Here is a 26926-nt window from a genome sequence, read left to right on the forward strand (position 1 = left end):
AGGGCCATGGCTGTCCTGTGGCTCCCAGCCACCCGATATCCCCACCACAGCATCTCTCCCCGGTGACAGCCCAGGAAGGCATGGTGTTTGCCCTGTACTCACTGCTTGCTCACCTCACCTAGGCTGGCTCTGCTCAGACTGCCCAGGAACTGGGCACTGTCACAGCCCCACATGGGGAATCTGGCCTGAAGGTGCATGCCCCTGCCTCCTGCCCCCACCTCAGCAGTCAGCTCCCCCAGTTCCCCTTGCCTGACACCTAGCTCAGGGGACAGGGGACAGGCCCTGGCTGGCGGGGTGCACCCCAGCTCTGAGTGTAGCCCCACCTCCCTAGCAAATGTGCAGATCTGACGGTGGTGGGCCCTGCTGGGTACAGCAGCTCCTGTGCCCTCCTCCTCCTGTGGGCAGGGCCCTGTGTCCTGTTCACCTGGGGCCCAGGGAGGCCTGTCTGGCAGATAAGAGCTCTCACTCCAGCTCCCTCACCATGCATCTAGGGCAGGACCATTTGTGGTCATGTGGGAGAGGGGATGGGATGCCAGAGCACCTGGGGCATAGCAGAGAGGGGTGGCCAAGCTTCACCTGTGGTCCTGGATGTTGGGGACAAGTCTGAGGACCTCAATGGGGCCTTTTGTTGGGTTCCAGGAAACCTGGAGAAGGGATCATCTGGCCTGTGCCAACCTCCTGCTGCCCTCTTTCAGAAGCCACCAAAGAGCAGGCTTCCTGGTGAAGGGAGCCCCTCAGGCGGCTCACCCAGTGGCAGACAATTTCTGGAAAACAAGCCCCTTGAAGCCCAATTGTCGGTTCTGGCAGGGAAGGGGCCTGGCGTTTAAAAGCAACCCTGAGTCGCTGGTAGGTCAGGCTGGGAGGAAGGGAGCCATTTCGCATCAGGGTCGAGGGGCTGGGGGACTGTCAGGGAAGAAGATCCACTTCCTTGTGGCCATTGAAGGGACAGAAAAGACACTCCTGGGGGGGGGGGCCCAAGGGAGGAGCCTCTGATCCTAAGGAAGGGCTGTGGTGGGGCAGATGTTCTGCTTGGCTGCCAGCACTAGGTGGTCTAGGGCATCCTGCCTCATGCCTAGAGGCCAGCACAGGCCAGAGCTTCTGCCAGGAGGGACTGTCTAGCTCTAGGGGCCCTCTCCTTGGTTTAGTTTTGCTACTTTATTTTGAAGGGGGAGGTAATTAGGTTTATTTATTTTATTATTTTTTAATGGAGGTACTGGAGATTGAACCCAGGACCTTGTGCATGCTAAGCACACACTCTACCAGAGCTGTACCTCCCCCTGGGGACCCTCTCCTTGGGACCTTGAATCCACATGAATGTGGAGTTTAGAAGAGAGGTTGGGTGGGTGCAGAGAAAAGTTGGTAGCTGTGGGGATGGGTATTATCTGATGCTCTGGGACTCCAGGAGGTCATCAGGTCAGTCAGTGGTCACCAGTGTTTCTAGGGACCAGTGTACAGAGATGTGCACATGTGTGTCTATATGCATGTGTTCCCATCTGGGTGGGTGGGTGTGCATGATTGTGGATGTAAATCACAAATAGAGAAACAAAAAATGTACAAGCAAGATAAAGAGGCCTTTTTTGCATGGTGACATTAAAGCCAACAGGAGTGACAAGAAGTCAGGCTTTCCAGAGTGGGGGAGGGTTGTTCCAGGCAGTGAGAATAGCAGGTGTGAAGACACTGGTGCACTCCTTGGAGGTGAACAGGGCTGAAACGGAGGGAAGGAGGAAGGAGAAAGAGAGGAAAGGAGGAAGGTCAGAGGTAGTGCCTGGGTCACTGCATTTGTCACTTAGCAATACATCTAAATCTCCTACGTGTCTCTCCATATCTGTGCACGCAGAGCCCCCTCGTTTTCTTTAAGCCACAGAAAGAATTTTCCAGATATTGGCAAATTCCCCTCCCCAGTGCTCTCCCCCATTTGGCAGCCCCACCACCAGGTGAGAGAGTCCTGGCTCCCCTGCGCTATGCCCACAGGTACTACCGCCACTCACCATGTGGGGACATATGCAACCTGAGCTGGGACATGTGGTATCTCAGTGTGGGATTTTGTTTTTTATTTTTAATTTTTTTTCAACTGAGGAAAAATTGACGTAACATAAAAATAACCATTAACCATTTAAACATGCACATTTCAGCGGCATTTAGTACATTCACAGTATTGTGCAACCAGCACCTGTGTCTACTCCCAGAATATTTTTATCACCTTAAAAGGAGACCCTGTACCCATTAACTAGTCTCTCCTTATGCCCCCTACCACCCTGCACCAGCTCATGGCAACCACTAATCTACTTTCTGTCTGCGTATATTTACCTCCTCTGCAAATTTCATACAAGTGGTATTGTACAATTAAAGAATACTTACATAGACAGAAAGACATTCCATGTTCATGGATCGAAAGACTCAATACTGTCAGGATGACTGCATTAGGTTTCTATTGCCATCTGACTAACAAAAACTCAGTGGTTTAAAGCAACACTCGTTTCCACCTGCAGACCCCAGATTATGGTCCCTAAAGACCATTTCCTACCAGTAAGACCCAGTGCCTCTTGGAGATGTGGCTGGTCCCAGGCCAGGCCGGCAAGTGTACAGGATGAGCTGGGAGCACCCTGTCATATCAGACAGCAGGGATGCTGCCAAGATTGGGGCACCAGAATTCTGCCACAGGTGGAATGTAAAGTGGCTAGATGTGACTGAATATGATGCATGTTAAACAAAAACAAAAACCCAGCTTTTTCTGCTCTAGTGAAAAGCACCAAGAAATGGAATGTGAATAAATATTTCATTTGCAATGGCAACAAAAACTAGTAGATTGAAATAAACATGAGAGACAGGATCTATGTGAAAACAAAACAAAACAAAACATTTATCATCTGATGGTTTCTGTAGTTCAGAAGTCTGGGCATGATGTAACTAGGTCCTCTGCTCAGGATCTCATGAGGCTGCCATCAGGATCGGCTGGGCTGCCTTCTCATCTGAGGCTCAGGGTCCTCTCCCAAGCTTATGAGCTTCTTGGTAAAATTCAGGTTCCTTGTGACTGTAGGACTGAGGTCTCTGTTTCCTCATTGGCTGTTGGCCAGGGAATGCTCTCACTTCCTAGAGGCCACCTGCTATCTGGTGCCCACCATACCTCCTTTCATGCTTCAAATCTCCCTCTTTAGGAAGGGTCCAGTCTCAGTTAAGAGCTCACCTGATTAGGGCAGCTCACCCAGAGGCTCTACCTTCTGATGAACTCAAAGTCAGCTGATTAGTAACTTAACTATGGGAGTGTGGTCCCATCATATGCAGAGGTTCTACTCTGCCTCAAAGGGAGAGGATGATATAGGTTTGTACGCTGGGAGGCAGGACACTTGGGGCCATCTTTGAATTCTGCCTCCAAATGGTAACACTCCCCAAAGTGATCTATGAATTCAATGCAAGCCCTACCACAAATCCCAGCATGCTTTTCTGTAGAAATTCATAAGCAGATCCTCAAAATATATAGAAATGCAAAGGACCTGGAATATCTAAAACAATTTTGAAAAAGAACAAAGTTGGAGGGGGAGGGTATAAATTGGTGGTAGAGCGCATGTCTAACATGCTTGAGGTTCTGAGTTCAATCCCCAGTCCCGCCTCTAAAAATAAATAATTTAAAAAAACTAATTACTTCCCCCTGAAAAAATAAAAAAGTGAAAAAACAACAAAGTTGGAGGGCTCACATTACCAGGTTTCAAAACTTACTATGAAGGTGCAGCAGTCAGGGCAACGTGGTGCATACACATGAACAGGTATAGAATTAGGAGTTCAGAAAAAGTCTTTACATTTTTGGTGTTTAAGAAATGGTTTTGGAGCAGGCAGATGTCTGTATGGATAAGATCAACTTTAACCCTGAGGTTGGGGGATGAATTGTGACCCCTAGAAGGATATGTTGGAGTTCTGTCCTCCAGTACCTGTGAAAGTGACCTGATTTGGAGACAGTGTCTTTATAGATGTAATCAAATCAAGATGAGATCAGGGGAAGGGTAAATCCCAGTGGCAGAGCATGTGCTTAGCATGTACAAGGTCCTCGGTTCAATCCCCAGTCCCTCCATTAAAAATAAATAAACAAACCTTATTACCTGCCCCCCCAAATTTTTTTAAAAAGAGAAAGAAACACAAAAAAGATGAGATCATACTGGAGGAGCCTGGGCTCTGATCCAATATGACTGGTGTCCTTATAAGAAGAGGGGAGACAGACACAGGGACAAGGCCATGTGACGACAGAGACTGGAGGGCTGTGTCTACAAGCCAAGGAAGACCAAGGAGTGCCAGCAACACTAGAAGCTGGAAGAGACAAGGAAAGTTACTCCCCTAGAGCCTGCAGAGGGAAGCATGGCCCTGCCCACCCCTTGATTTCTGACTTCTGCCCTCCAGAACTGAGAGAGAAGTTTTAGACACTCAGTGCATGGGACTTTGTTACAGAAGCTGCAGGAAACTTACACACCTTCTTGAGACCATACAGAAAAATGAACTTGGCATGGGTTGTAGACCTAAAAGTAAAAGCTAAAACTCAAAAAAAAATCTAAATATAACATGGGAAAAAAATCTTTGTGACCTTAGCCTAGGCCAAGTTTTCCTGGACAGGATACAAAAAATAACCATAAAAGGAAAAGTTGACAAATTTGACTTCAGCAAAAATCCAGACTTTTGCTCTTTAAAAGATACTATTGTGAAAATGAAAAGACAAGCCACTGGCTTGGAGGAAAGAAATCTTTTTATGACAGAGGTCTTGTATCCAGAATATGTTTTATGTATATATATATATATATGTATATTTATGTATATATATATATATTATGTATATTTATGTATATATATATATTATGTATATATATATATATACACACACACACATACATATAACTCCTGCAGATCAATAAAAATGAGACAAACATCCTAATTTTTAAAAAAGGGCAAACGATTTGAATAGACAATGTCACAAAAGACAATACAGGAATGGCAACAGCAAGAGAAAAGATGCTCACCATCTTCCTGGTGACAGCAAGCAGATTGGTACCCATGTGGGGCCAGGGGCAGGCGTCGGGGCTGCAGAGGGAACTCAGAGGGGCCTCTGGGCTGATGGAAACGGTCTATATCTCACACAGAGGTACAAATTTTTCAAAACTCATTGAACTGTACATTTAAAGTGTGGTCATTTTACCGTCTGCAAGTTATACCCCAATAAAGCTCATTTAAAAGGAAAAAAGAAAAAGAAGGCAATTAATGAAATTGGTTACCTTAAGGAGTGGGAGGGAACCGGGTGGTAGGGATACAGGAAGGAGTGATGTTCACCTGGGTGTCTCTTCTTATGTAGTTTTGACTTCTGGACACATGTTACTATTTTACATACTAAAAATTATCAAAAGGATTGGGGGGAAGCTAAAATTTATTACAAACAGCAGTCCCAAGTGTATTTCAAATGAATAACATAACTGTATTAAAGGGCAATTAAAAGAAAGAGCTACCCAAGCAACGTTTAAATACAGCATTTTTTACTTTATGCCTGTAGTTTTAAGACAAAAGAAACCAAAGAACAAAAATCTTGTAAAGAAATCACAAACCTCTCTTGGTAAGTTTGTTTGTCCTCGGGATTTGCTATCCTGAAAATGCTCTCTATGGATTATTGGAGGATTAAACAAATGAGTCAATATATTGATGTTATTGCAAGCCAGGTCTCCTAATGCTGAAAGGAGATACAAATGTAGACTGGGGAATTAAGGAAGGGCTTGGAACTTTTGCTGTGGAATTGGGATGGGAGGTATCAGTATGTAGTCAGGATTGTATGTATGTATATGTATATGTAAATGTAAATGTATATGTATATATACGTGACCTCTGTGTGTGTGTGTGTGTGTGTCTGTATAAAACCTGTGTGTATACACACACGGACATACATACACATCCTAGCTATGCCCACTGATAGTGCCTAAGAGCATGACACTCTCCAGTAGCAATGAGCACCACTGGCCCTCAAATCTTGGTTTCTAAATATTATCCTCCCTAACAGGGAACTAGGGCTCCTTAGAAAAATTGCTGAGTCCAGGGCTGGGGCAAGAAAAGTACAAGATAATTTGATCATCAAAATGAACAGTTAGCAATAATGGATTAAAATCAAGTTCCATGAGTGCACAGTGATAGGGAGTACATAGGTAGCAGAGGCACACTCCCTGACAGCAGAATGCCAACGAACGAATGCGGGAGCGATCGTGGAGGGAGAATAATCACTATTTTGTAACCATCAGAGTAATCATTGATTCAGGCAAGAACTATCAATGTTTGAGTGACATTTTGATGAAGAAGAGAATATTTACCTAGTTTCAAAGTATCTTCCTACAAATCACTTTTTAGTTACAAAGGGAAAAAACAGTAACTGTCCACTTGAGAACCTGGCAGTCACCACCTTAACCAAATGCTCAAAGTTGACATCACAACGAAGGGACAAAATGATAACACTTGCCTCCTGATGAGAAGTACTGAGTGGGCCCAGCCTTCTGGCCAGATGGCCTGGCAGCCTTCCGATACCATACAGCCCGAGTCCTACCATGAGCAAACAGCAGACAAACCCAAAAGAGAGGACATCCCACCAAAGACCTGGCTTGCACTCTACAGAAAGGCCCATGTCATGCAAGGCCCAGAAAAGCAGAGGAACGTTTCAGATTAAAGGGGACCAAAGATACGTGACAACTAAATGCCACGTGGGATCCTAGGCTAGATCCTGGATCAGAAAAACAAAGATATGAAGGACATTATGGGCGCAATTGATGACATTTGAGTAAGAGCATAGATTAAATAATGTTATTGTATCAACAGCAACATTTTGGACATTGATAGTCACACTGTGATTATGTAAGAGCCTATAGTAATTATAATTGCTTATATGTGGAATCTAAAAATAAGGACAGAAATGAACTACTTATTATTTATAACTTAGATAATTAATTTCTTGAATACGTGTAAGCCCATTTGACTGTCCTTTATGATTGGATTACTGCATTCTGTTGATTTTTATTTTGTGGTTGGCTTTATTCCTTTAATAACTATGTAAGTTTAAAAAGCTAATACTTACCTGGCAGGGGAGATACCGTGATCATGAAGGTGGTTTTCCCAGGGCAAGGTTCATCCATTGCAGTTCGGATGTGCTGACCCCTGTGATTTCCCCAAATGTGGGAAACTCAACTGCATCATTTGTCGTAGTAGGGGACTGCATTCACGCTCTCCCCTACAAAAAAAAAAAGCTAAAGCTCTAAACTGTTCTTAGAAACAATGAACAGTACATATATATAAATGAAAAAAAGAAATATCCAGAATAGATAAATCCCCCCCCAAAAGATCCTATAGGAATTATACAGTAATTATGCTTATGTTTTGAAATACAGAGTGACATATTTAGGAGTAAAGGGGCAAGGTGTATGCAACTTACTTAGACATACATCAGAAAAATATTTTTATATATAATAAACATATAATATATGCACATACATGTGAGAGAGAGAGAATGAGAAAGCAAATGGGACAAAATATGAATCTGGGTTAAGGGTACATGGGAGATTTCTGTACTGTTCTTACAGCTTTTCTGTAAGCCTGAAATAATTTCCAATCATAAAAATTAAAAAGAAAGCAACCGTTTCTATTCAACATTTGGCTGGAGGGCATAGCCAGGGCAATTAGGTAACAAAATGAAATAAAAGGCATCCAGGTTGAAAAAGAAAAAGTAAAGCTATTTCTATTCTCAGATGACATAATCTTGTATGTGCAAAATCCTAATAAATCTGCCAAAAAAACCTATTAGAGCTAATAAACCAATTCAGCAAAGTTGCAGGATAAAAGATCATGACAGAAAAATTAATTGTATTTTTATACCCTAGCAATGAACAATCCTAAATGAAATTAAGAAAACAATTTCATTTACAGTAGCATCATAAAGAATAAAATATTTAGGAATAAATTTAACAATAGAAATGTAAGAACTTGTACACTGTAAAGTACACAATAACATTGAAAGAAATAAAAGAAAACCTAAATAAATGGAAAGACATCTGTTTAGATAGGGCTTTCCAGATTAACAGAACAGGATACACACATACACGCACACACACACACACACACAATTTATTTTGAGGAACTAGCTCATGCAATTGTAGCAGCAAAGCTGGAGGGAGACTCAGGCACAATGTCTCTGTTACATCTTGAGGCAGAATATCTACTTCTCCTGGAAACCTCAATTTTTGCTTTTAAGGCCTTCAATTGAATGGATAAGACTCAACAAGGGGAATATAGCCAATATTTTGTAATAACTGTAAATGAAGTGTAGCCTTTAAAAATCATATAAAAATTTTTAAAAAGAAAGAAAAATAGGCAAAGAACTTGAATAGACATTTCAGATTTCTTTGTATATCAAAAAAGATATCCAAATGGCCAATAAGCTCATGAAAAGATGCTCAACCTCATTGGTCACCAAGGAAATGCAAAACAAAACGAGATACCATTTCAAACCCACTAGGATGGCTGGAAACAAAAAGTCAGGTAACAACAAGTGTTGGTGAGGATGTGGAGACATTGGAACCCTCATACACCTGCTGATGGGAATGTAAAATGGTGCAGCTACTTTGGAAAGCAGTTTGGTCATTTTTCTTAAAATGTTCAAAATGGAGTTATCACATGTCCCAGCAATTCCACTCCTAGGTGGAAGGGGAATAAAGAGGTATTCACACAAAAACTTAAAGGCAAATGCTGTAGCAGCATTATTCACAACAGCCTAAAGATGGAAACAACCCAAATGTCCACCAGTTGATGAATGGAAAAATAAATTGTGGTATATCCAAGTCATGGGGTATTATTTGGCCCCAGAAAGAAATGGAGTCCTGATAACTTGCTACAATATGGATGAACCTTGAAAACAGTATGCTCAGTATGAAAGAACCTAGACACAAAAGATGTTCATACATTTACATGAGAAGTTCAGAACAGGGAAATCTGAAGTCAGAAAGTTGATTACTGGGTGCCAGGGGCTGGGGCGGGAGGAGGGGCACGGGGGTGGTTGAGGGACAGACTGGGTAGTGACTGTTAATGGGCACATGGGGGTTTGCTTTCCGGGCGACTGAACACTTTTTGGAATTGATAGTTGGGATGGTTGCATAACTTTGTGATCATATTAAAAGTCATTGAATGTTACCCTTTAAATGAGTGACTTATATGGTAAATGAATCACATCTCAATAAAGCTGTTTAGAAAGAAAAGGAAAAAGAAACCAAGGGAATGCAAACCCCAGATTCAGGGCCAAGGAGGACGCTGGGGAAGGGGCCAGGGGTAAATGGCTGGATATTTGCAGGTTATTAGGCGCGGGCCCTCCAGATTACGGACCCTCACGGGGAGAGTGTTCTGAACAAGAACCGCGGGTCCTCGGCCGGTGCGCGCCTGGAGGGCCGGGACATGCGAGGCCGCGCACCCGCAGCAGGTGGCCCGGGACGCGCCTCGGAGCGCGGGGGCCGGGCAGGGCGGGGCGGGGTCTGCGCGTGCCCGAGGCTGCCGCGCGCACCCGGGGCCCTAGGGGGTGTGGCGCGGGGGCGCGCGGGTCCCAGGGTTGCCCGAGGCAGCGGGCCGGGGGGAGGGGGAAAGGCGCGCGCCGCGGGCGCGGCCATTGCGCCGGGGGAGTCGGCTCGCTGGGCCGGGACCCCAGCCGCTCAGAGAGGCACGGGCGGCGCCCTGGGCCTCTCCCCGGCCCCGGGGAGAAGGGGCCCCAGCCCGCGAGCCCTCCCGCTCGGCCCTCCCTGGGCGCCCCTGCCCGACGCGGTGGTACGGTCCGGATTTAAAAGGCCCCGGCGGCCGCGGGCCGGCCCAGTGTGTGGGCGGCGGCGGCGCTGGCGGGCGGGGTGTAGGCCGTGGGGCGCGGCGGCGGGGGCGCGCGAGCGGGGCCGGTGTGGGGCTCGAAGGCGCGTCCACGTGGCCCGCAGCCGGCCACCGGGAGCCAGCGGCGGCGAAGGGACAGGTAGGTGGCCACCATCCCCCGCCGCCTGTGCAGAGCCAGCCTGCTGGGCGGCCGGGGGGCTCCAGCAGCCAAGGGGGTCAGCTCGGCCTCGAAAGGGTCGCGGGCCCTGTCCCTGCCTCTCCGGCGCCGGCCCGACTGGTCCTTCGTGCCCGACGCCAGTAGGGACGGCCTGTCCGTGGCCAGCCCCCTGCCTGATGGGGACCCTTTGTGGCGGAGGAGCGGCTCCTGCAAGGGCTGCTGTGGCGCCTCCATCCAGTAGGCTTCCCGTGGGTCTGCCGAGGGGGTGCCCCTGGTGGGGGCAGGGCGAGCTGGGCCAGCGGCACCGAGGAAGGCATTGGGGAGCCGGCGCTAGAGCCTGGTCTCTACGAGAGTCTGCTCCCATCCTCGGGCTCTGCTGCCAGGGTTATAGCAGAGAGATTGGGTGTGCTTTTGATGCCCCAAATTTCCACTTACAGGCTGAGGTTTAGGATAGGCACTTGGGCTGCAAATCCTGCCTCTCCAGGTCTCCCTCCCGACCTGTCCTATCCCCATTCTTAGACTTTTATTCGTGTGCGGTGTGGAGGAGGTGAGGGTGGCATGAGGCCTCCCTTCTCTGTCTTCCTTTCTTCTCTGGCTGTTGCATCCAGGGGTCCAAGATGCGGACCTGACAAAAGAGCCCTGGATAGATGATCAGTCTGAGCTGAAACTTTGCAGTTTCAAGCTGGTTCTGCGCCTTGTTCTAGTATATACATATTTTCTTTTTTCTGTGCCCCCTTGGTTTGGTTCCCTGCACCCCACCAAGCTGGGTACCTTGTGTGTCCCTTGGGGCTTGGGCACTGCAAGGGTATTGCTGAGCCCTGCCCCGTTGGCTGTCACGACACTGCTCTGCTGTCTTTGCTGCCTGGAGCTGGCTGAGGCCTGGGTGTGGCCTAGGAGTGAAGACCCAGCCAAGCCCAGTACTGCTCCTGTGGCCCACCCGCCCCATCTCTGCAAGGTCTTGGCTGTATTTGAGAATGTTGCACCCTTTCCATAGGGCAATGTGGGCCCCCCTGCATCCCCCCTTCTCCAGCTGACCTCTGGATTTGGAGGGAGAGCCGTGTAGGGCTGCATGGCCATTTGTCTGGCTGTGCCCAAGCAGAGCCTGACTTATGTCCGTCTCCGTGCTTGGCTGTGGGGGCAGGCTCGACTCGGCTTTGTGTTGCAGCCAGGAAGCCAGATAGCAGGCTCCTGGTCAGCCAGCAGAGGGAGGCCCTTGGGGTGAGGAGGCAGCTGGGGCCAGGAACGTGGATGTGGAGTCCCTTGGTCCCTTCTGGTCTCAGGCTTTGATGCCTCTGCCCTCTGCCCCAGGGTTGTGTCCTAACACTCCCCCACATTTGCTATTGTTCTCTCCCTACGTTTTCCCCTTCCCCCAACTAGGATGTGGGGCGTGTTCCTGGCCTTGGCTTGCCTGCCATTTGCTCTTGTGTGCAGTTGCTCTTGTGTGCGGCCGTCCACCCTCAGCTCTGTGATCTGGTGTTTGGGTTCTTCCAGGAGAGTCTCCCACCCTGCCTTTCCTGGCATCTGGCTCTGCTGCCCCCTTGGGTGTGGCCCAGCTGAGGCGAGGCCTCCTGGCTCCTTTCCAGCAGTGGGTGGGGGATGATTGATGGCCCCCAAGCCTGCCCGCGCTTGCTGCTCACTCGTGCGCCCTGCTGGAGGCCCCTCCTCTCCATCAGCCATGGTCACCGTCTGGGGCTCTGGTGTGGTGGTGGGTGAGTGGCCTCTACCCTCTGTGGCATGGCTCTCAGCCTGCCGGGGGCCCTAGACCAGGCAGGGTCGGGAGAGGGTGGGCATCCCGGGTTGGGGGCTTCTGACTCACACTCATTGTCTCTCCTTAGGCCCGTCTCTGGGTGCAGCCACCGGCCATGCCTGCTGTCCGCCTCCTCCCGCTGTTCCTCCTTGCTGTGGGGGGTGCCCTGGACAGTAGCAGGCCCTTCCCTGCCTTCTCAGTGACAGACACCACACTCACCCACCTGGCTGTGCACCGGGTGACGGGGGAGGTGTTTGTGGGCGCAGTGAACCGCATCTTCAAGCTGGCCCCCAACCTGACCGAGCTGCGGGTCCACGTCACGGGGCCTGTCGAGGACAATGTTCGCTGCTACCCACCTCCCAGCATGCGCGTGTGCGCCCACCGCCTGGCGCCCGTGGACAATGTGAACAAGCTGTTGCTCATAGACTATGTGGCCCGCCGCCTGGTGGCCTGCGGCAGCATCTGGCAAGGCATCTGCCAGTTTCTGCGCCTGGATGACCTCTTCAAGCTGGGCGAGCCCCACCACCGCAAGGAGCACTACCTGTCAGGGGCCCAGGAGCCTGATTCCATGGCCGGCGTCATTGTGGAGCAGGGCCAGGGGCCCAGCAAGCTGTTCGTGGGCACCGCCGTGGATGGCAAGTCCGAGTACTTCCCCACCCTGAGCTCCCGAAAGCTCATTGGTGACGAGGACGGCGCCGACATGTTCAGTCTGGTGGGTGAGCCTGCCTACCTGCGCACCCTCTCTGGCGACTGGCTGCCCTCCCCCCATCCCCTCTCTTCCCACCCACCTGAAGAGCATGAGTTCCCTCCTGACTTCATCTGTGCTGGCTCCCAGAGGGGACAAGCTGCTGAAGGCAGGAGGACAGGCCGGGCCATGGGAAGGCCCTCTGGAGCCTTTCTGGCCTGGGATCCCATGATTGTGGGGGTGGTAGGGGTGGGGGACAGTTGCTGAGGACCACCCAGTGTGCCTAGCAGGAGGTTGGCCATGGACGCAGGCCTTGTTCCATTCTCTCTCCCCATCCTGCTCCCTAGGTGTACCAGGATGAGTTTGTCTCTTCTCAGATCAAGATCCCCTCAGACACGCTGTCCTTGTACCCAGCCTTTGACATCTACTACGTCTACGGCTTTGTAAGCGCCTCTTTCGTGTACTTCCTGACGCTGCAGCTGGACACGCAGCAGACGCTGCTAGACACGGCAGGCGAGAAATTCTTCACATCCAAGATCGTGCGCATGTGCTCGGGGGACTCGGAGTTCTACTCGTATGTGGAATTTCCCATCGGCTGCTCGTGGCGCGGCGTGGAGTACCGCCTGGTGCAGAGCGCCCACCTAGCCAAGCCTGGCCTGCTGCTGGCCCAGGCCCTGGGCGTGCCAGCTGACGAAGACGTCCTCTTCACCATCTTCTCCCAGGGCCAGAAGAACCGGGCCAGCCCGCCACGGCAGACCATCCTCTGCCTCTTTACCCTCAGTGACATCAACGCCCACATCCGGCGCCGCATCCAGTCCTGCTACCGTGGGGAGGGCACACTGGCCCTGCCCTGGCTGCTGAACAAGGAGCTGCCCTGCATCAACACTGTGAGCCCTCACCCACCCCATCCCCCGGCCCCAGGTCAGCCGGCCAACCCTGGCGGTGGTGTGGCAGCTGGCAACCGGCGGCTCTCCAGCCTGTTCCAGGCTTGGCATGCCCTTGGGAATGACATCTTCACCTTGGAACACCCGTGTCTCCCTCTCAGGGATCCCCCACGCCCTCTCATCCCCTGCATCTGCTGCCTCTCTTTCTTCCCCAGCCTGCCCACCCACCATCTTTCTTGGGGGACACTATCTGTTTGTGGACCACCGCCTTCCTCTTCCTGCCCTTCCACCCTCCCAAGCCTGTTCCTCCTGCTCCCTCTGGTGGGTGCCCCTACGATCTCTCTTCTCCCTGCTCCTGCCTGCTCTCCCTCCTCAGCCCCCAGTTTCCTTTGGGGTCCCAGGGCAAACAGTTGGTCTTGGCTGGTGAGCCGTGAGCTCCAGAATCTGCTCCCTTCCAGAACATGGAGTCTCAGGGCCTCTGTCCCGCTGGTGCCCCTGGGCTCTGACTCACAGGTACCCCTCCTGTTTCACCAGCCCATGCAGATAAATGGAAACTTCTGTGGACTGGTGCTGAACCAGCCGCTGGGCGGCCTGCACGTGATTGAGGGGCTGCCCCTGCTGGCTGACAGCGCTGACGGCATGGCTAGTGTGGCCGCCTACACCTACCACCAGCACTCAGTGGTCTTCATTGGCACTCGCAGTGGCAGTCTGAAGAAGGTGGGCCCAGAGAGCTTGACGTGTGGGGATTGAGGCAAATGTGGGACAGGGCTGGGGTCAAGAGCCTACACGTGAGCCCTCTTGCCCCTGGATAGGGCATGGCCCTGGGGAGGGGCACTTCCTAGGCGGAGCCCCAGGAGCCCAGCTGTGCTCCATGAGGGGCCACCCACCCTCCCCAGCGCCACTGCCCGCCGTGGCCTGAATTGCTGGCTTCCTGTGGCCCTGGGGTCAGACCAGACTATCTCTGGGCCTCTCTGCCAGGAGGGCAGGAGCTGTCATTGCTGGGTCCTCACTTGAATATAAACGAGGGAACAAATGTGGACCTAACCTCCTTTGCCCTCTTGTCTCCTCTTGGCACTGGGGCGGCAGTGCAGGCAGGGCCACAGCTGCTTCCCTTCCAGGACTGGGAGCTCCCCTGTGTTCTGAAGGGACAGGAGTCAGGACAAGCACCAAATTCTCCTCTTGCTCACCCGGGAGATGGGAGCTGCCCCTGGGGGACTGGGGGGCTCAGGGAAGGCTTGTGTAGGGAGCCACTGTGTCCTTGGGGCCTGGTCTGCTCCCCTCCTGGTCCTTCTTTTCCATTTGTCACAGCTTTATTGAGGTGTAACTTCCACGTCACACATTTCCCATTTATAGCACACATTTTAGTGATTTCACTGTTTGCAGTTACACAACCACAGTTACTATCTCATTCTATGAGGGAGTGATCGCCCTGAAGGCCCTCCCCTTTTAGCCGTCAGCCCTGTAGCCCGCCCGTCACCCCACTCTAGGCAGCACTCACACCGCTCTGTCTCTGTCTCCTGAGAGACTTTTCTGGCTGGCTGTCCCCACCAGGGGCCTCCAGGGGGCAGTCTTTGAGCCCTCCTTCCCTGTCTGTGGGGTGTGGGATGTTGGGGGGCAGGTTGAGTGCTGAACCCCACCAGGCCTCAGCTTCAGCTTGACTACAACCTGGAAAGTTCCCTGGCTCAGGAAGAGGACGCCTGGGTATGTGGGGTGCGGCTGTGGCCTCAGGCTGCTTTGTTCCTCCGTGCTGGTCTTGCGGCCCAGGTGCGGGTCGATGGCTCTCAGGAGGCACACCTGTACGAGACGGTGCCCGTGGTGGACGGCAGCCCCATACTCCGAGACCTGCTGTTCAGCCCTGACCACCGGCACATCTACCTCCTGAGTGAGAAGCAGGTGGGCCCACGGTGGGCGGCAGCAGGCGGCGGCGGGCGGCAGGCTTGGGGGGTGGGGCGGGCGCTGATGTGGCTGTCCCCAGGTGAGCCGGCTCCCAGTGGAGACCTGCCAGCAGTACTCAAGCTGCCCAGCCTGCCTGGGCTCTGGAGACCCGCACTGTGGCTGGTGTGTGCTGCAGCACAGGTGAGGGCAGCCGTGCAGGGCGGGCCAGCGGGCCGGCGGGTGGTGACAACGGGCTTGCTGGCCCCTGTGGTCTCCCCCTCCCTCCCCGTCTACTTTCTCTAGCTAATGAATGGAACTGCTGCCCCGAGTAATGTCCCTGGGGCCCCAGAAGATGACGCTGAGGAACGTGGTTGCCTGGCACTGTGGGTGGTGCTGGCTGTCCCCCTTGTCTCCCCAAGGCCCCCACTGTACCCCTGTTCTGTGTCCTTCTGGGGCAGCTGTGGGATTGGTTCTGGCCTGACCCCATGCAGATGCTGCCGCAAGGGAGCCTGCCCAGGCACCTCAGCCCCGCGTGGCTTTGCTGAGGAGCTGAGCCAGTGCGTCCAGGTGCGTGTCTGGCCCAACAACGTGTCAGTGACATCGCCCGGGGTGCAGGTGAGTGGGGTTGGGGTGTGCGGCCTGTGTGTGCATGAGTCGGGGCACGCCCTGCCCTGAGTCCTCCGCTTCCCCCAGCTGACCGTGGCTGTGCACAATGTGCCAGACCTCAGCGCCGGCGTGAGCTGTGCCTTTGAGGAGGTGACCGAGAGCGAGGCCATCCTGCTGCCCTCCGGGGAGCTACGCTGCCCCTCACCTTCCTTCCAGGAGCTCCGGGCTCTCACCCGGGGGCACGGTCAGTGGGTTGGGGCTGCCTGGGTCGGGGGCATCCTCTGTCTTAGGCTCACTCAGGGCCACCCCTGGGCTCGCTGCAGGGGCCACGCGCACTGTGCGGCTGCAGCTGCTCTCCAAGGAGACCGGCGTGAGGTTTGCGGGGGCCGACTTTGTCTTCTACAACTGCAGCGTCCTCCAGTCGTGAGTGCTGGCCTTCATGGCCTCACGTCTCTATGTACCCGTGTGCTGCTTGTGCCTTGGGTCCCCTGTGTGTTCCACAGGGGGCACGGTCAGGGGCCAGGCCAGTCTTCTTGGTCTTTCTGAAGCCTCTCCCCTCCAGGTGCATGTCCTGCGTTGGCAGCCCTTACCCCTGCCACTGGTGTAAGTACCGCCACGTGTGTACCAGCCACCCCAATGAGTGCTCCTTCCAGGAGGGCAGGGTCCACAGCCCTGAGGTGAGGCGGGCGCCACGTGCGTGTGTGAGGGGGCTGGGCTCCGCGCGGGCGGGCCCCTGGCTTTTCTGCCTTTTCTGCCTTTGATTATTGTCTAGGAGCCTCCTCGATGTGGGGCCGGCCTGGCTGGGCCCGGACGGCAGCAATCTGTGTGCGGCTGACAGGCGTTCTCCCCTCAGGGCTGCCCGGAGATCCTGCCCAGTGGGGACCTCTTGATCCCCGTGGGCGTCATGCAGCCTCTCACGCTACGGGCCAAGAACCTGCCACAGCCGCAGTCAGGCCAGAAGAGCTACGAGTGTGTGGTGCGGGTGCAGGGGCGGCAGCAGCGGGTGCCTGCCATCCGCTTCAACAGCAGCAGCGTGCAGTGCCAGAATGCCTCGGTGAGGCCCCTGCCGCCCTCGGGGGTCTGGGTGGTGCAGGGCCAGGCATGATGCAGATCTGTGCCCAGCAAATTGGTCTAGAAGCCTCAGGTGATTGCGGCAGGGGACTTCCTGAGTCTCCTGCTTGGGACTCCTGAGCTGAGGGGTCTGCACCTTCACTGGGGTCACACGTGTCCCTCCCCCCAGTACTCCTATGAAGGTGACGAGTATGGTGATACTGACCTGGACTTCTCCGTGGTCTGGGATGGAGATTTCCCCATTGACAAGCCTGCTACCTTCCGAGGTGAGGAGTGGGCTGGGGCTGAGGAGCTTGCCTCCTGGGGCAGTCTAGGCAGAAGCTGGGGCCCGGGCTGGCAGGGGGACCCTTGGTCCAGGCCCTTGGTGCCCCTGGCTCCCTGTAACTGCTTGCCAGCAGTGCCCTCTGTGCCCACAGCCCTCCTGTACAAGTGCTGGGCACAGCGGCCCAGCTGTGGCCTCTGCCTCAAGGCTGACCCCCGCTTCAACTGCGGCTGGTGCGTCTCGGAACACAGGTGCCAGCTGCGGGCCCACTGCCCGTCCCCCAAGACCAACTGGATGCACCCAAACCAGAAGGGCACACGCTGCAGCCACCCCCGCATTGCCCAGGTCAGTCTCTCCCGCCACCTTCTGGGTACCCACGAGTCTCGGCTCACCCTCTCATCTCCTGTCCTGTTCTGCAGATCCACCCGCTTATGGGACCCAAGGAGGGAGGCACCCGGATCACCATTGTGGGCGAGAACCTGGGTCTTACCTCCCGAGAGGTGGGCCTGCTGGTGGCCGGTGTGCGCTGCAACTCCATCCCTGCTGAGTATATCAGTGCCGAGAGGTGAGTGTAGCCCCGTGGCCCTGGGGCCCCACCCGCCGCGCCGGACCTGACCTCCTCTGTCCCCTAGGATCGTGTGTGAGATGGAGGAGTCGCTGGTGCCCAGCCCGCCACCCGGGCCTGCAGAGCTCTGCGTGGGTGACTGCTCGGCTGACTTCCGCACACAGTCTGAGCAGCTCTACAGCTTCGTGGTGTGTAGCCAGCCCGCCCCTTTCCCTCTCCAGCCCCTTCTGAGGGGGGTGTGGCCCAGCCCCAGCCCCAGCTGCCTCCCCTGCCTCAGGGCTGCTTCTCCCACAGACACCAATGTTCAACCGCGTGACTCCCAGTCGGGGCCCAGCCTCAGGGGGCACGCGACTCACCATCTCCGGGAGTTCTCTGGATGCCGGCAGCAGGGTCACAGTGACTGTGAGAGATGGCGAGTGCCAGTTCGTGAGGTGGGCCAGGGCCATCCCAGCCTGGGGCTGAGTATTGGATAGGGGACCGGCAGGGCCAGTGGGTGGCAGCCCTGGGCCGCCGCCTCCAAGTGCCCCACTCACTGATGTAGGAGAGATGCTGAGGCGATCGTGTGCATCTCGCCCGTCTCCACCCTGGGCCCAAGCCAGGCTCCCATCACCCTGGCCATTGACCGCGCCAACATCTCCAGTCCTGGAGTCCTCTACACCTACACCCAGGACCCCACCGTCACTCGCCTTGAACCCACCTGGAGCATCATCAAGTAAGACCGCAGGGGAGCAGGGCCCACCTAGCATAGAGGGGGCTGGGGCTGGGGCCCGCGAGCTCCTGTCTTGGGGCCTTGCCCCGTGACCGAGGCCTCAGGCATCAAGATACACCTCCTCTGAGCCTGAGCCCTCACTGGCAGAGAGGGCAAGCTCCTCCCGAGCACATGGCATTGGGCACCCACTGGTGGAGCCAAATGGGGAGGTCCTGGGCCCCCATGGCAGCCTTAATACCCTTCCAGGGCAGGGTGGGGGCAGTGGAGAGGAAGGCTGAGGCCCCTCACCCCTGTCCCTAGTGGAAGCACAGCCATCACTGTGAGTGGGACCCACCTGTTGACGGTCCAGGAGCCCCGGGTCCGGGCCAAGTACCGGGGCATCGAGACCACCAACGTGAGTGCCAGCTGCCTTCCTCCTGCCCCTGACACCCTGCCACCTGTGGCCCCATGTGCCAGGCTGCCCCTTTTCATCCCTGCAGACGTGCCACGTGATCAACGACACTGCCATGCTGTGCAAGGCCCCTGGCATCTTCCTGGGGCGGCCCCAGCTGCAGGCCCAGGGCGAGCACCCAGATGAGTTTGGCTTCCTGCTGGACCACGTGCAGACCGCCCGCTCCCTCAACCGGTCCTCTTTCACCTACTACCCCGACCCCAGCTTCGAGCCGCTGGGGCCCTCTGGTGTCCTGGATGTCAAACCGGGCTCCCACGTCGTGCTGAAGGTGCCTGCGACGTGGGGCACAGGGACAGGAGTGTAGGGAGGCAGGGAGCCTTGGCTGACCCGGCCCTCTACCCGCAGGGCAAGAATCTGATCCCTGCAGCAGCTGGCAGCTCCCGCCTCAACTACACGGTGCTGATAGGGGGCCAGCCGTGTGCGCTCACTGTCTCAGACACGCAACTCCTGTGTGACTCCCCACGCCAGACAGGCCGGCAGCCTGTCATGGTGGGTAGCGGGGAGGGAGGCCACCAGGGGAGCTTGGGAGTACTGTGCGGGTCAGCTCACGGCGAGCCTGTCCCTGCAGGTGCTGGTGGGCGGCTTGGAGTTCTGGCTGGGCACCCTGCACATCACGAACGAGCGGGCGCTGACCCTGCCAGCCATGGTGGGGCTGGCAGCGGGGGGTGGGCTCTTGCTGCTGGCCATCACCGCGGTGCTGGTCGCCTACAAACGCAAGACTCAGGACGCAGACCGCACGCTGAAGCGGCTGCAGCTACAGATGGACAACTTGGAGTCCCGGGTGGCCCTGGAATGCAAGGAAGGTGCCTGGGTGGGGGTGGGGGTGCAGGGTAGCGGGTGGGGGGCCTCCCTCCTCCCTCCTCCTGCTCTGCTCATTCTCACCACCCTCGGCCCTCCCCTCCCCAGCCTTTGCTGAGCTGCAGACGGACATCAACGAGCTGACAAACCACATGGATGGGGTGCAGATCCCATTCCTGGATTACCGGACCTATGCTGTGCGTGTGCTCTTCCCGGGCATCGAGGCCCACCCGGTGCTCAAGGAGCTGGACGTGAGTCCCCACCACGACCTGCCCGTGCCCCCCAGGGCCACCCCCACCCCTCTGAGACAGCCTGTCCCCCACAGACCCCCCCCAATGTCGAGAAGGCGCTGCGTCTCTTTGGGCAGCTGCTGCACAGCCGCGCCTTTGTGCTCACCTTCATCCACACGCTGGAGGCCCAGCGCAGCTTCTCCATGCGCGACCGTGGCACGGTGGCCTCCCTCACCATGGTGGCCCTGCAGAGCCGCCTCGATTACGCCACAGGGCTGCTCAAGCAACTGCTGGCAGACCTCATAGAGAAAAACCTTGAGAGCAAGAACCACCCTAAGCTGCTGCTGCGCAGGTACTTGGCCGCCCCACCCCTGCCAGCCCTGCCCTGGGTAGGCCCCACCCTTGTAGCCTGGCCCTACCTGGCTGGGGCCCTAGCACCTCTCTTGACCTAGGACCGAGTCGGTGGCTGAGAAGATGCTTACTAACTGGTTCACCTTCCTGCTGCATAAATTCCTGAAGGTAGGTGGAGAGGGCAGGCCGCTGGGAGGTGAGTGGGGAAGCTGCCGGCTGTCAGGCAGGCAGCAAGCTGTGTGCCTGCCTGCCCGGCCACAGGAGTGTGCTGGGGAGCCGCTCTTCCTGCTGTACTGTGCCATCAAGCAGCAGATGGAGAAGGGCCCCATCGATGCCATCACAGGCGAGGCGCGCTACTCCCTGAGCGAGGACAAGCTCATCCGGCAGCAGATCGACTACAAGACACTGGTGAGTGGGGGGCTAGGTGGGCAGGGCTCCGGGCCCAAGGGGACACCACCCAGAACCCTCCCTGTGGTCTCCCTGGCCTACAGACCCTGCACTGTGTGTGCCCGGAGAGTGAGGGCAGCACTCAGGTCCCGGTGAAGGTTCTCAACTGTGACAGTATCACCCAGGCCAAAGACAAGCTGCTGGATGCTGTGTACAAGGGCATCCCATACTCCCAGCGCCCTAAAGCCGAGGACATGGACCTAGGTGAGGCCTCTGCCCGCCTCCTATGGCCGTGTTACCTTGGCTGGCATTTGTGCTCCCCAGCTGGGCTCTGTACCCTGAGGGAAGTGGCCCGGGGTCTCAGGTGATCCTATGCAGGACCCCAGAGCTGTCTGTGGCCCACAGAGTGGCGTCAGGGCCGCATGGCCCGCATCATTCTCCAGGATGAGGATGTCACCACCAAGATCGAGTATGACTGGAAGAGGGTCAACTCGCTGGCCCACTACCAGGTGAGGAGCTGGAGGTGCCCTCACTGCCAGGGCCCGGCCCTGCTGCTCCCCCTCTTACCCCCGCACCCAGGCCTTCCTCGGGGAGCATTGGGAGCTGCCCTGCATGGGCCCTGCCGGGTCTGGATAGATGGTGGCTCAGGCCCCTTGGCGTCCCAGCCTCCCACATTGCCCCCTCTCTATCTCCGGGGTCTCCAGGTGACAGATGGTTCCTTGGTGGCCCTGGTGCCCAAACAAGTGTCAGCCTATAACATGGCCAACTCCTTCACCTTCACCCGCTCCCTCAGCCGCTATGGTAGGTGTCCTCCGTGGGGTGATCTCTGCTGGCCCTGTGCCCTTCAAGGCTGTGTCAGCTGTCACTGGGAGTGCCCTGGCCGAATGGTCAGCTGAGCTCTGGCAGCCTTCCTGGACCCTGCTCTCGGAAGGTCTCCAGTTCCTGAGAGCCTTGAAGGGCAGTGGGCCAGTGAGAGCCGACGGGCCCCTTCGGCCTGCAGGGATCCCGGGCCAGAGTAGGGCAAGAGCCCTAAGGGGCACCCATCTCTGCCCCAGAGAGCTTGCTCCGCACGGCCAGCAGCCCTGACAGCCTCCGCTCTCGGGCACCCATGATCACTCCTGACCAGGAGACAGGCACCAAGCTGTGGCATCTGGTGAAGAACCACGACCATGTCGATCACCGAGAGGGAGACCGTGGCAGCAAGATGGTCTCGGAGATCTACCTGACACGGCTCCTGGCCACCAAGGTGCGGGCTGGCCCTGCACCACCGTGGCTTAGCACAGATGCCTCCTAGCTGGGCCTGGGCCCTGGGGTTGGCCGGGCTGCCTGGGGAAAGGGCCGTGAGATTGTTCAAATCACGATGGACTTTTCAAGGCCTTTGCTACGGGAACTCCCACCCACCCCAGGCTGGAGGCCGAGCCTCTCCCTGAGCTGTTGGCCAGCCAGGGAAGCCCTGCTCATTGCAGAATCTCTCTGTTCCCATCTGTCTTACTGTGGGGACATCCCACCCTGGATCCCTCTCAGCCTGTGCCTTCGCTGCACCCCTGCAGGGCACGCTGCAGAAGTTCGTAGACGATCTCTTTGAGACTGTGTTCAGCACGGCACACCGGGGCTCGGCCCTGCCCTTGGCCATCAAGTACATGTTTGACTTCCTGGATGAGCAGGCCGACCAGCGGCAGATCAGTGATCCTGATGTGCGCCACACCTGGAAGAGCAACTGGTACTGCCCGTGCTAGGCCGCCGCAGGACCTCTGGGGATGGGTGGGCAGAAGAGGTTGAGGACTTTGCCAAGACTGGGTGACTGTCAGGGTGACTGATGGGGGCTGGAGCGGTCATCCTGGCAGGAGAGGACAGAGGCCTGGCATCAGTGGGGCCAGCAAGCAAGGAGAGCACATGGGCATGATTCCGGAGGTGGGCTCTGTGGGGCAATTGGGCAGGTGTGGTGTCGGTAGTGGGGCCAGCACCCAGAGGTGGCCCCTAGCCCTCCAGGCTTTGAGGCTGTGATACTGGTGACACAGAGCAGAGATGCTGGAAGCAAGTCCAGGTGGTCGCTGTGTGGAGGGTTGGGGTAGGAGGCATTGAGACTCACTGAGGACAGAAGGCCATTTACTCTCACTTCTCACTGCTTAAAGTCTGGCAGAAAATTAAAAGAAAAGGCTGCTCTCAGTGGCCCCAGTCGCTCCTGCCGCCTGTGGGCCAGACGTGGCCAGACTGGCTGTGGAGGTGAGCGCTGACAGGAGGGTGCTCCTGGTGAGACTGGGGAGCTGCGGGTGTCTGTCCCTCTGTCCAGCCTGCCCCTGCGCTTCTGGGTGAACGTGATCAAGAACCCGCAGTTCGTGTTCGACATCCACAAGAGCAGCATCACGGACGCCTGCCTGTCGGTGGTGGCCCAGACCTTCATGGACTCCTGCTCCACATCTGAGCACCGCTTGGGCAAGGACTCGCCCTCCAACAAGCTGCTCTATGCCAAGGACATCCCCAACTACAAGAGCTGGGTGGAGAGGTGGGCCCTACCCTGTGGTGGGGCGGGAGGTGGGGCCAGGAAGCCCCGGGGACTCTGCTGCTAAGTGAGGGGGCAGGAGCTGCCTTCCCTGGGCAGGCTTGTGTGAGGTGGGCCGGCTTCAAGAGAAAGGCCCAGAGGCTGGCCTGGCCACCAGGGCCGGGGCTTTGGCTTCTGTGGCACCTGCAGGTGTGACCTACATAGGGTCCCAACAGGTACTACCGGGACATAGCGAAGATGTCATCCATCAGCGACCAGGACATGGACGCCTATCTGGTGGAGCAGTCTCGTCTTCATGCCAGTGACTTCAATGTCCTAAGTGCACTCAGCGAGCTCTACTTCTATGTCACCAAGTACCGCCAGGAGGTGCGTGCCACCCCCATGGGACCCCAGGATCTGGCTTTGAGGGTGCAGCCAGTGGCAATGGCAGGTGTTTGGTAGGCCTCAGGGACCCACCTCTCAGATGACTCAATTCCTCCCCAGAACAGGCCCTTAAGCTAGCCCATCTGTAGATGCTGGGATTTGATGAACCCAGGAGAGAAGCCACTGGCTGGAGCACAAAGTTCTGGCTGTGCAGAAGTTGAGGGCCAGGAGCATGGGGAGGGGTGGGCTGACGGGGATGGGGTGGGGCCAGAAGGAGGGTGGGTCAGCACATTGCCCGGTTTGTGGCTGATGTCAGTAAGCAGGGAAGACAGGTGTGGGCTTCAGGATTGTATTCTTGGCTGGAGAGAACGTGTGAGTCAGGACAGGGCCCTGAAAACACTGAGCCCAGATGAGCGAACCAGGCTAGGGGTGGGGGGCATGGGCCACTGTAGAGGGAGAAGCGGCGCCAGCACTGGGAGCCCTGGGACACTCAGAGGGGACAGAGAAGAGGGGCAGCCGGCAGCAGAGCGGAGTCCGAGGGGGTTGGGAGGGCCCCCAGGGCTGCGCTCGGGCTGTGGCCAGGAGGAGAAGGTTCTGCACTGGGGGAGGATTTGGGGTTGAGGAGCAGCGGGAGGATGTCTGCTGAGGCTTCAGCGAGGTTGCAGCCCTGCCCACGTGCCCAGGGCCCCGGTGGGGAGAGGGAGGCAGAGGGGGACAGCACTCCTGCTGGGGAGTGGGGGGGGGGCTGGGCCGAGAGGGGCAACCCCTCCTCGAGAGCCCAGCTCGGGCCCTCCTCCCCCAGGTGCTCACCGCTCTGGACCGAGATGCCTCTTGTCGGAAGCATAAATTGCGCCAGAAGCTGGAACAGATCATCAGCCTCGTGCCCGGCAACAGCTAAGGGTGGCGGAACCGGTGAGGAGGGGGCTTCTCAGTCCTGAGCCGTCTTCGCGTCCCTCCCGGGAAGGGGGCGTCTCACGCCTGGGTCTCGGGCTGAGCCCTGGACCCGGGGTGCAGGAAAGGACATCGGGCCAAGATGCCCCCGGCGCCCCGGGTCCCCTTCATTAGTGCCTTGCCTTGGGCCCTGTGTGGGGAGGGGTGACAGGACTAAGCCCCCCACCCCGGCAGCAGCAATACCCCCCGCCCTCGTGCGCAGGCGTCGTGACGGCCCCTGACCCCTTTACTATTTATACCCCGACCACCTATTTATTTAATTTATCTCTCCTCACCATCTCCATCTGTGAATCCCCGCCCCCAACGCCCTCCCCGGGGATGCTCCAAGATACACGCACCTCCTCTCCGTGCGCCCCCTGGCTCCCCTGTGACAGTCAGCCTTGGCCTGGCCTCTGGCCCCTCACCCTGGCCGGGGCTGCCCCCACCCACTCCGAGAGGGGGCCTGGGCACCAGCAGCACTCCGGGTGGGTGATGACCCCGAAGCTGCCCTCCGACGGTGGCTGTGCCAAGGGGGGGCCGAGGAAGCCCCTCCAAGCCTCTCGGGGATGGGACTGGAAACTCCTCCCAGGGCCCTGTTCTCCCTGAGCGCCTCGGGAGCTGTAACCAGGCTCGTCCGTCCGGGGCCTGCCCCTCCTTCTCCGGGCCCGACCTCCACATCCCTCCGTGTGGTCTGCGCGCGCCCAGACCCTCCCCCTCCGCTGCCCTGTCCCGTCCTGGGCCTGCCCGAGGGGCCGGGGCCGAGGCGGCAGTGCCTTACTCCTTTGCTCTTCTGCCTCCTCTGAGGAAGCGGACCCCGTCCCGTGGGCCTGGACACCCAGTTTGCTCCTTTTTTCCTTCTTGCATGAGGATTTCTTTGTCTATGTAATTTTTTTTCCCTCCAATTAAAGTTGCGAGAATGCAGCCGGTGTGCGCCTCTGTCGGGGGGTGGGGGGAGGTGGCTGTTCCAGGCACGTGGGAGCAGGTGGGGAGACGGTTGGACTCTGGCTCAGCTGGACCCGCTGTGCGGGAGGAAGGGTGACTCACTGCAGGGTTTCTGAGGATTTGAGGAGGTCCAGGGCCCTGCCACTCCATCAGCAAGTCCTGGTGGCTCCATCTTCCAGGTCCATTCAGTCTGTTTCTTTCTCCCCACCTCCACGGCCCCTAGACGGGTCCAGGCCGCCCTTGTCTCTTACCTGGAAGCCAGTGTCCCCGTTCCTGCCCCGGCTTTGTCTTTGTCTCTGAGTGAGAGGGGAGCCTGAGGGGTTTGGAACAGAGGAGCTTTGTGACCTGACTTAGGTGTTAAAGCCTCCAGCACCTTGTGAGGTCCACCCGTGGGTGGAGTCATGGCAGCAGACCATGGTGGCAGATACACAACTCTGTGTTTGCTGAAACTCCTAATTTACAGTATGGAAGTCAGACCGGGCTCAACCTGACTTCAAACACAAACAAGTAAACACAGAGAGGAGGTAAAAGAATACAGCGATGTGGTGTGGTTCAGGATCAGGTGTCAAGCCCTGACCAGGGACGTCCCAAGACAAAGCTGTGCAGGCAGGCGGCCCAGAGAAAACCAGACAGGAAGGGGAGAGAACTCGCCGAGGAAGATAGCCTTAAAACGACCAGTATGTGGTTACAGAAACTAAGCCAATGGAGAAAACAAGGTCATTTTTAACTTCAAGGGAAAAAGAAACCCCAGTAAATGAAGAGAACAAAACCATTTGGGGAGGAGAGGGAGGGGAAACGGGGCAGTGGCATGAAAGAGCTTAATTCTCACCTCCCCGTCAAGAAGCGAGGTCTTAAAAAATGATTTTTTAAAAAGGGAGAAAGAAAAAGAACCTCACTGAAGCCACCACAGCTGCTGCACGCAGTCAGGTGAGACTCTCCATCACCGTCGTCACATCACGACCACCGCCACCATCCCCACCGACAGCACCTCCCTCCCCCCAGCCCACGTCAGGGTGCTCCAGGTTCTGTAAGGCAGGCTGTTCACCTGTGTGGAGTGACAGGGACCGGATCTGCCCTGCCACTTAACCTGAAAGAACTCCCTAAAACCAGGCAAAATACATGAAACACAGGCTGTGAGGAGGGTGGCTGTCGGGTGGGGAAGGACAGTCAGGGCTCTCTGGGAGACGAGAAAGGAAGAGGGAAGCCGTGCACTGGCCCCAGCTCACTGTCCCAGAGACCTTCCAGACGGAGTCCAGCCGGCTCCCTGGGTCTGGGGCCAGCCTGGTGGGCGGAGGACCGGAGAGGAGGGAGCCCTGCACCCGGGCAGAGGGTCCGACGGGAGGACACACAGACCACAGAGCAGCACAGGCTCCTGAGGAAACTGTGAGGCCGGGGACTGGGCCACCCCAATGGATGAAAGGTAACTATGCCCAGCGCTCAAGCAAGACAGGGACTTGCAGCTGTCCCCGCCGGCCAGAAGGGCAAACCTCGCCATTCAACAGGCATCGGGCCAGGGCTCAGAAGGGTGGACAAAAGATGGCTCCTCCACTGAAAG

General features: G+C 56.3%; 1 protein-coding gene and 1 non-coding gene across 3 annotated transcripts; both read left to right on the forward strand.

Annotated features, from left to right (window-relative positions):
* Nucleotides 1-7070: 7070 nt before the first annotated feature.
* LOC116277321 (U1 spliceosomal RNA) lies at nt 7071-7234 on the forward strand. The gene has a single exon (XR_004186797.1). It is a non-coding gene; the product is annotated as a U1 spliceosomal RNA (small nuclear RNA).
* A 2363-nt stretch (nt 7235-9597) lies between these two features.
* Nucleotides 9598-25350, forward strand: PLXNA3 (plexin A3). Of its 2 annotated transcripts, XM_072955718.1 has the most exons (33): nt 9601-9997; nt 11851-12474; nt 12795-13334; nt 13866-14048; nt 15096-15224; nt 15307-15407; nt 15698-15821; nt 15900-16056; nt 16136-16235; nt 16375-16489; nt 16666-16866; nt 17053-17149; nt 17300-17490; nt 17565-17710; nt 17778-17898; nt 18005-18141; nt 18252-18422; nt 18720-18813; nt 18899-19138; nt 19216-19359; nt 19439-19673; nt 19777-19919; nt 19994-20250; nt 20351-20417; nt 20511-20657; nt 20741-20900; nt 21042-21145; nt 21341-21437; nt 21692-21882; nt 22187-22356; nt 22927-23139; nt 23352-23502; nt 24302-25350. In XM_072955718.1, the coding sequence occupies exons 2-33, from the start codon at nt 11878-11880 to the stop codon at nt 24395-24397; spliced, it is 5619 nt and encodes a 1872-aa protein (XP_072811819.1). In that variant the 5' UTR covers nt 9601-9997; nt 11851-11877; the 3' UTR covers nt 24398-25350. The 2 variants fall into 2 exon arrangements, with proteins under 2 accessions (XP_072811820.1, XP_072811819.1); XM_072955719.1 differs by lacking the exons at nt 22927-23139; nt 23352-23502; nt 24302-25350 and having other exon boundaries at nt 9598-9997; nt 21763-21882; nt 22187-22355.
* Nucleotides 25351-26926: the final 1576 nt, after the last annotated feature.

Source organism: Vicugna pacos, chromosome X (assembly GCF_048564905.1).
Source record: "Vicugna pacos chromosome X, VicPac4, whole genome shotgun sequence".
Taxonomy (NCBI): domain Eukaryota; kingdom Metazoa; phylum Chordata; class Mammalia; order Artiodactyla; family Camelidae; genus Vicugna; species Vicugna pacos.

Excerpts from the sequence above, each read along its gene's own strand:
- PLXNA3 (XM_072955718.1), top strand. The coding sequence starts at position 11,878 with ATGCCTGCTGTCCGCCTCCTCCCGCTGTTCCTCCTTGCTGTGGGGGGT. Across the intron at positions 13,335-13,865 it reads AGCTGCCCTGCATCAACACT|CCCATGCAGATAAATGGAAA; the intron begins GTGAGCCCTCAC and ends CTGTTTCACCAG. Across the intron at positions 17,711-17,777 it reads GAGTATATCAGTGCCGAGAG|GATCGTGTGTGAGATGGAGG; the intron begins GTGAGTGTAGCC and ends TCTGTCCCCTAG.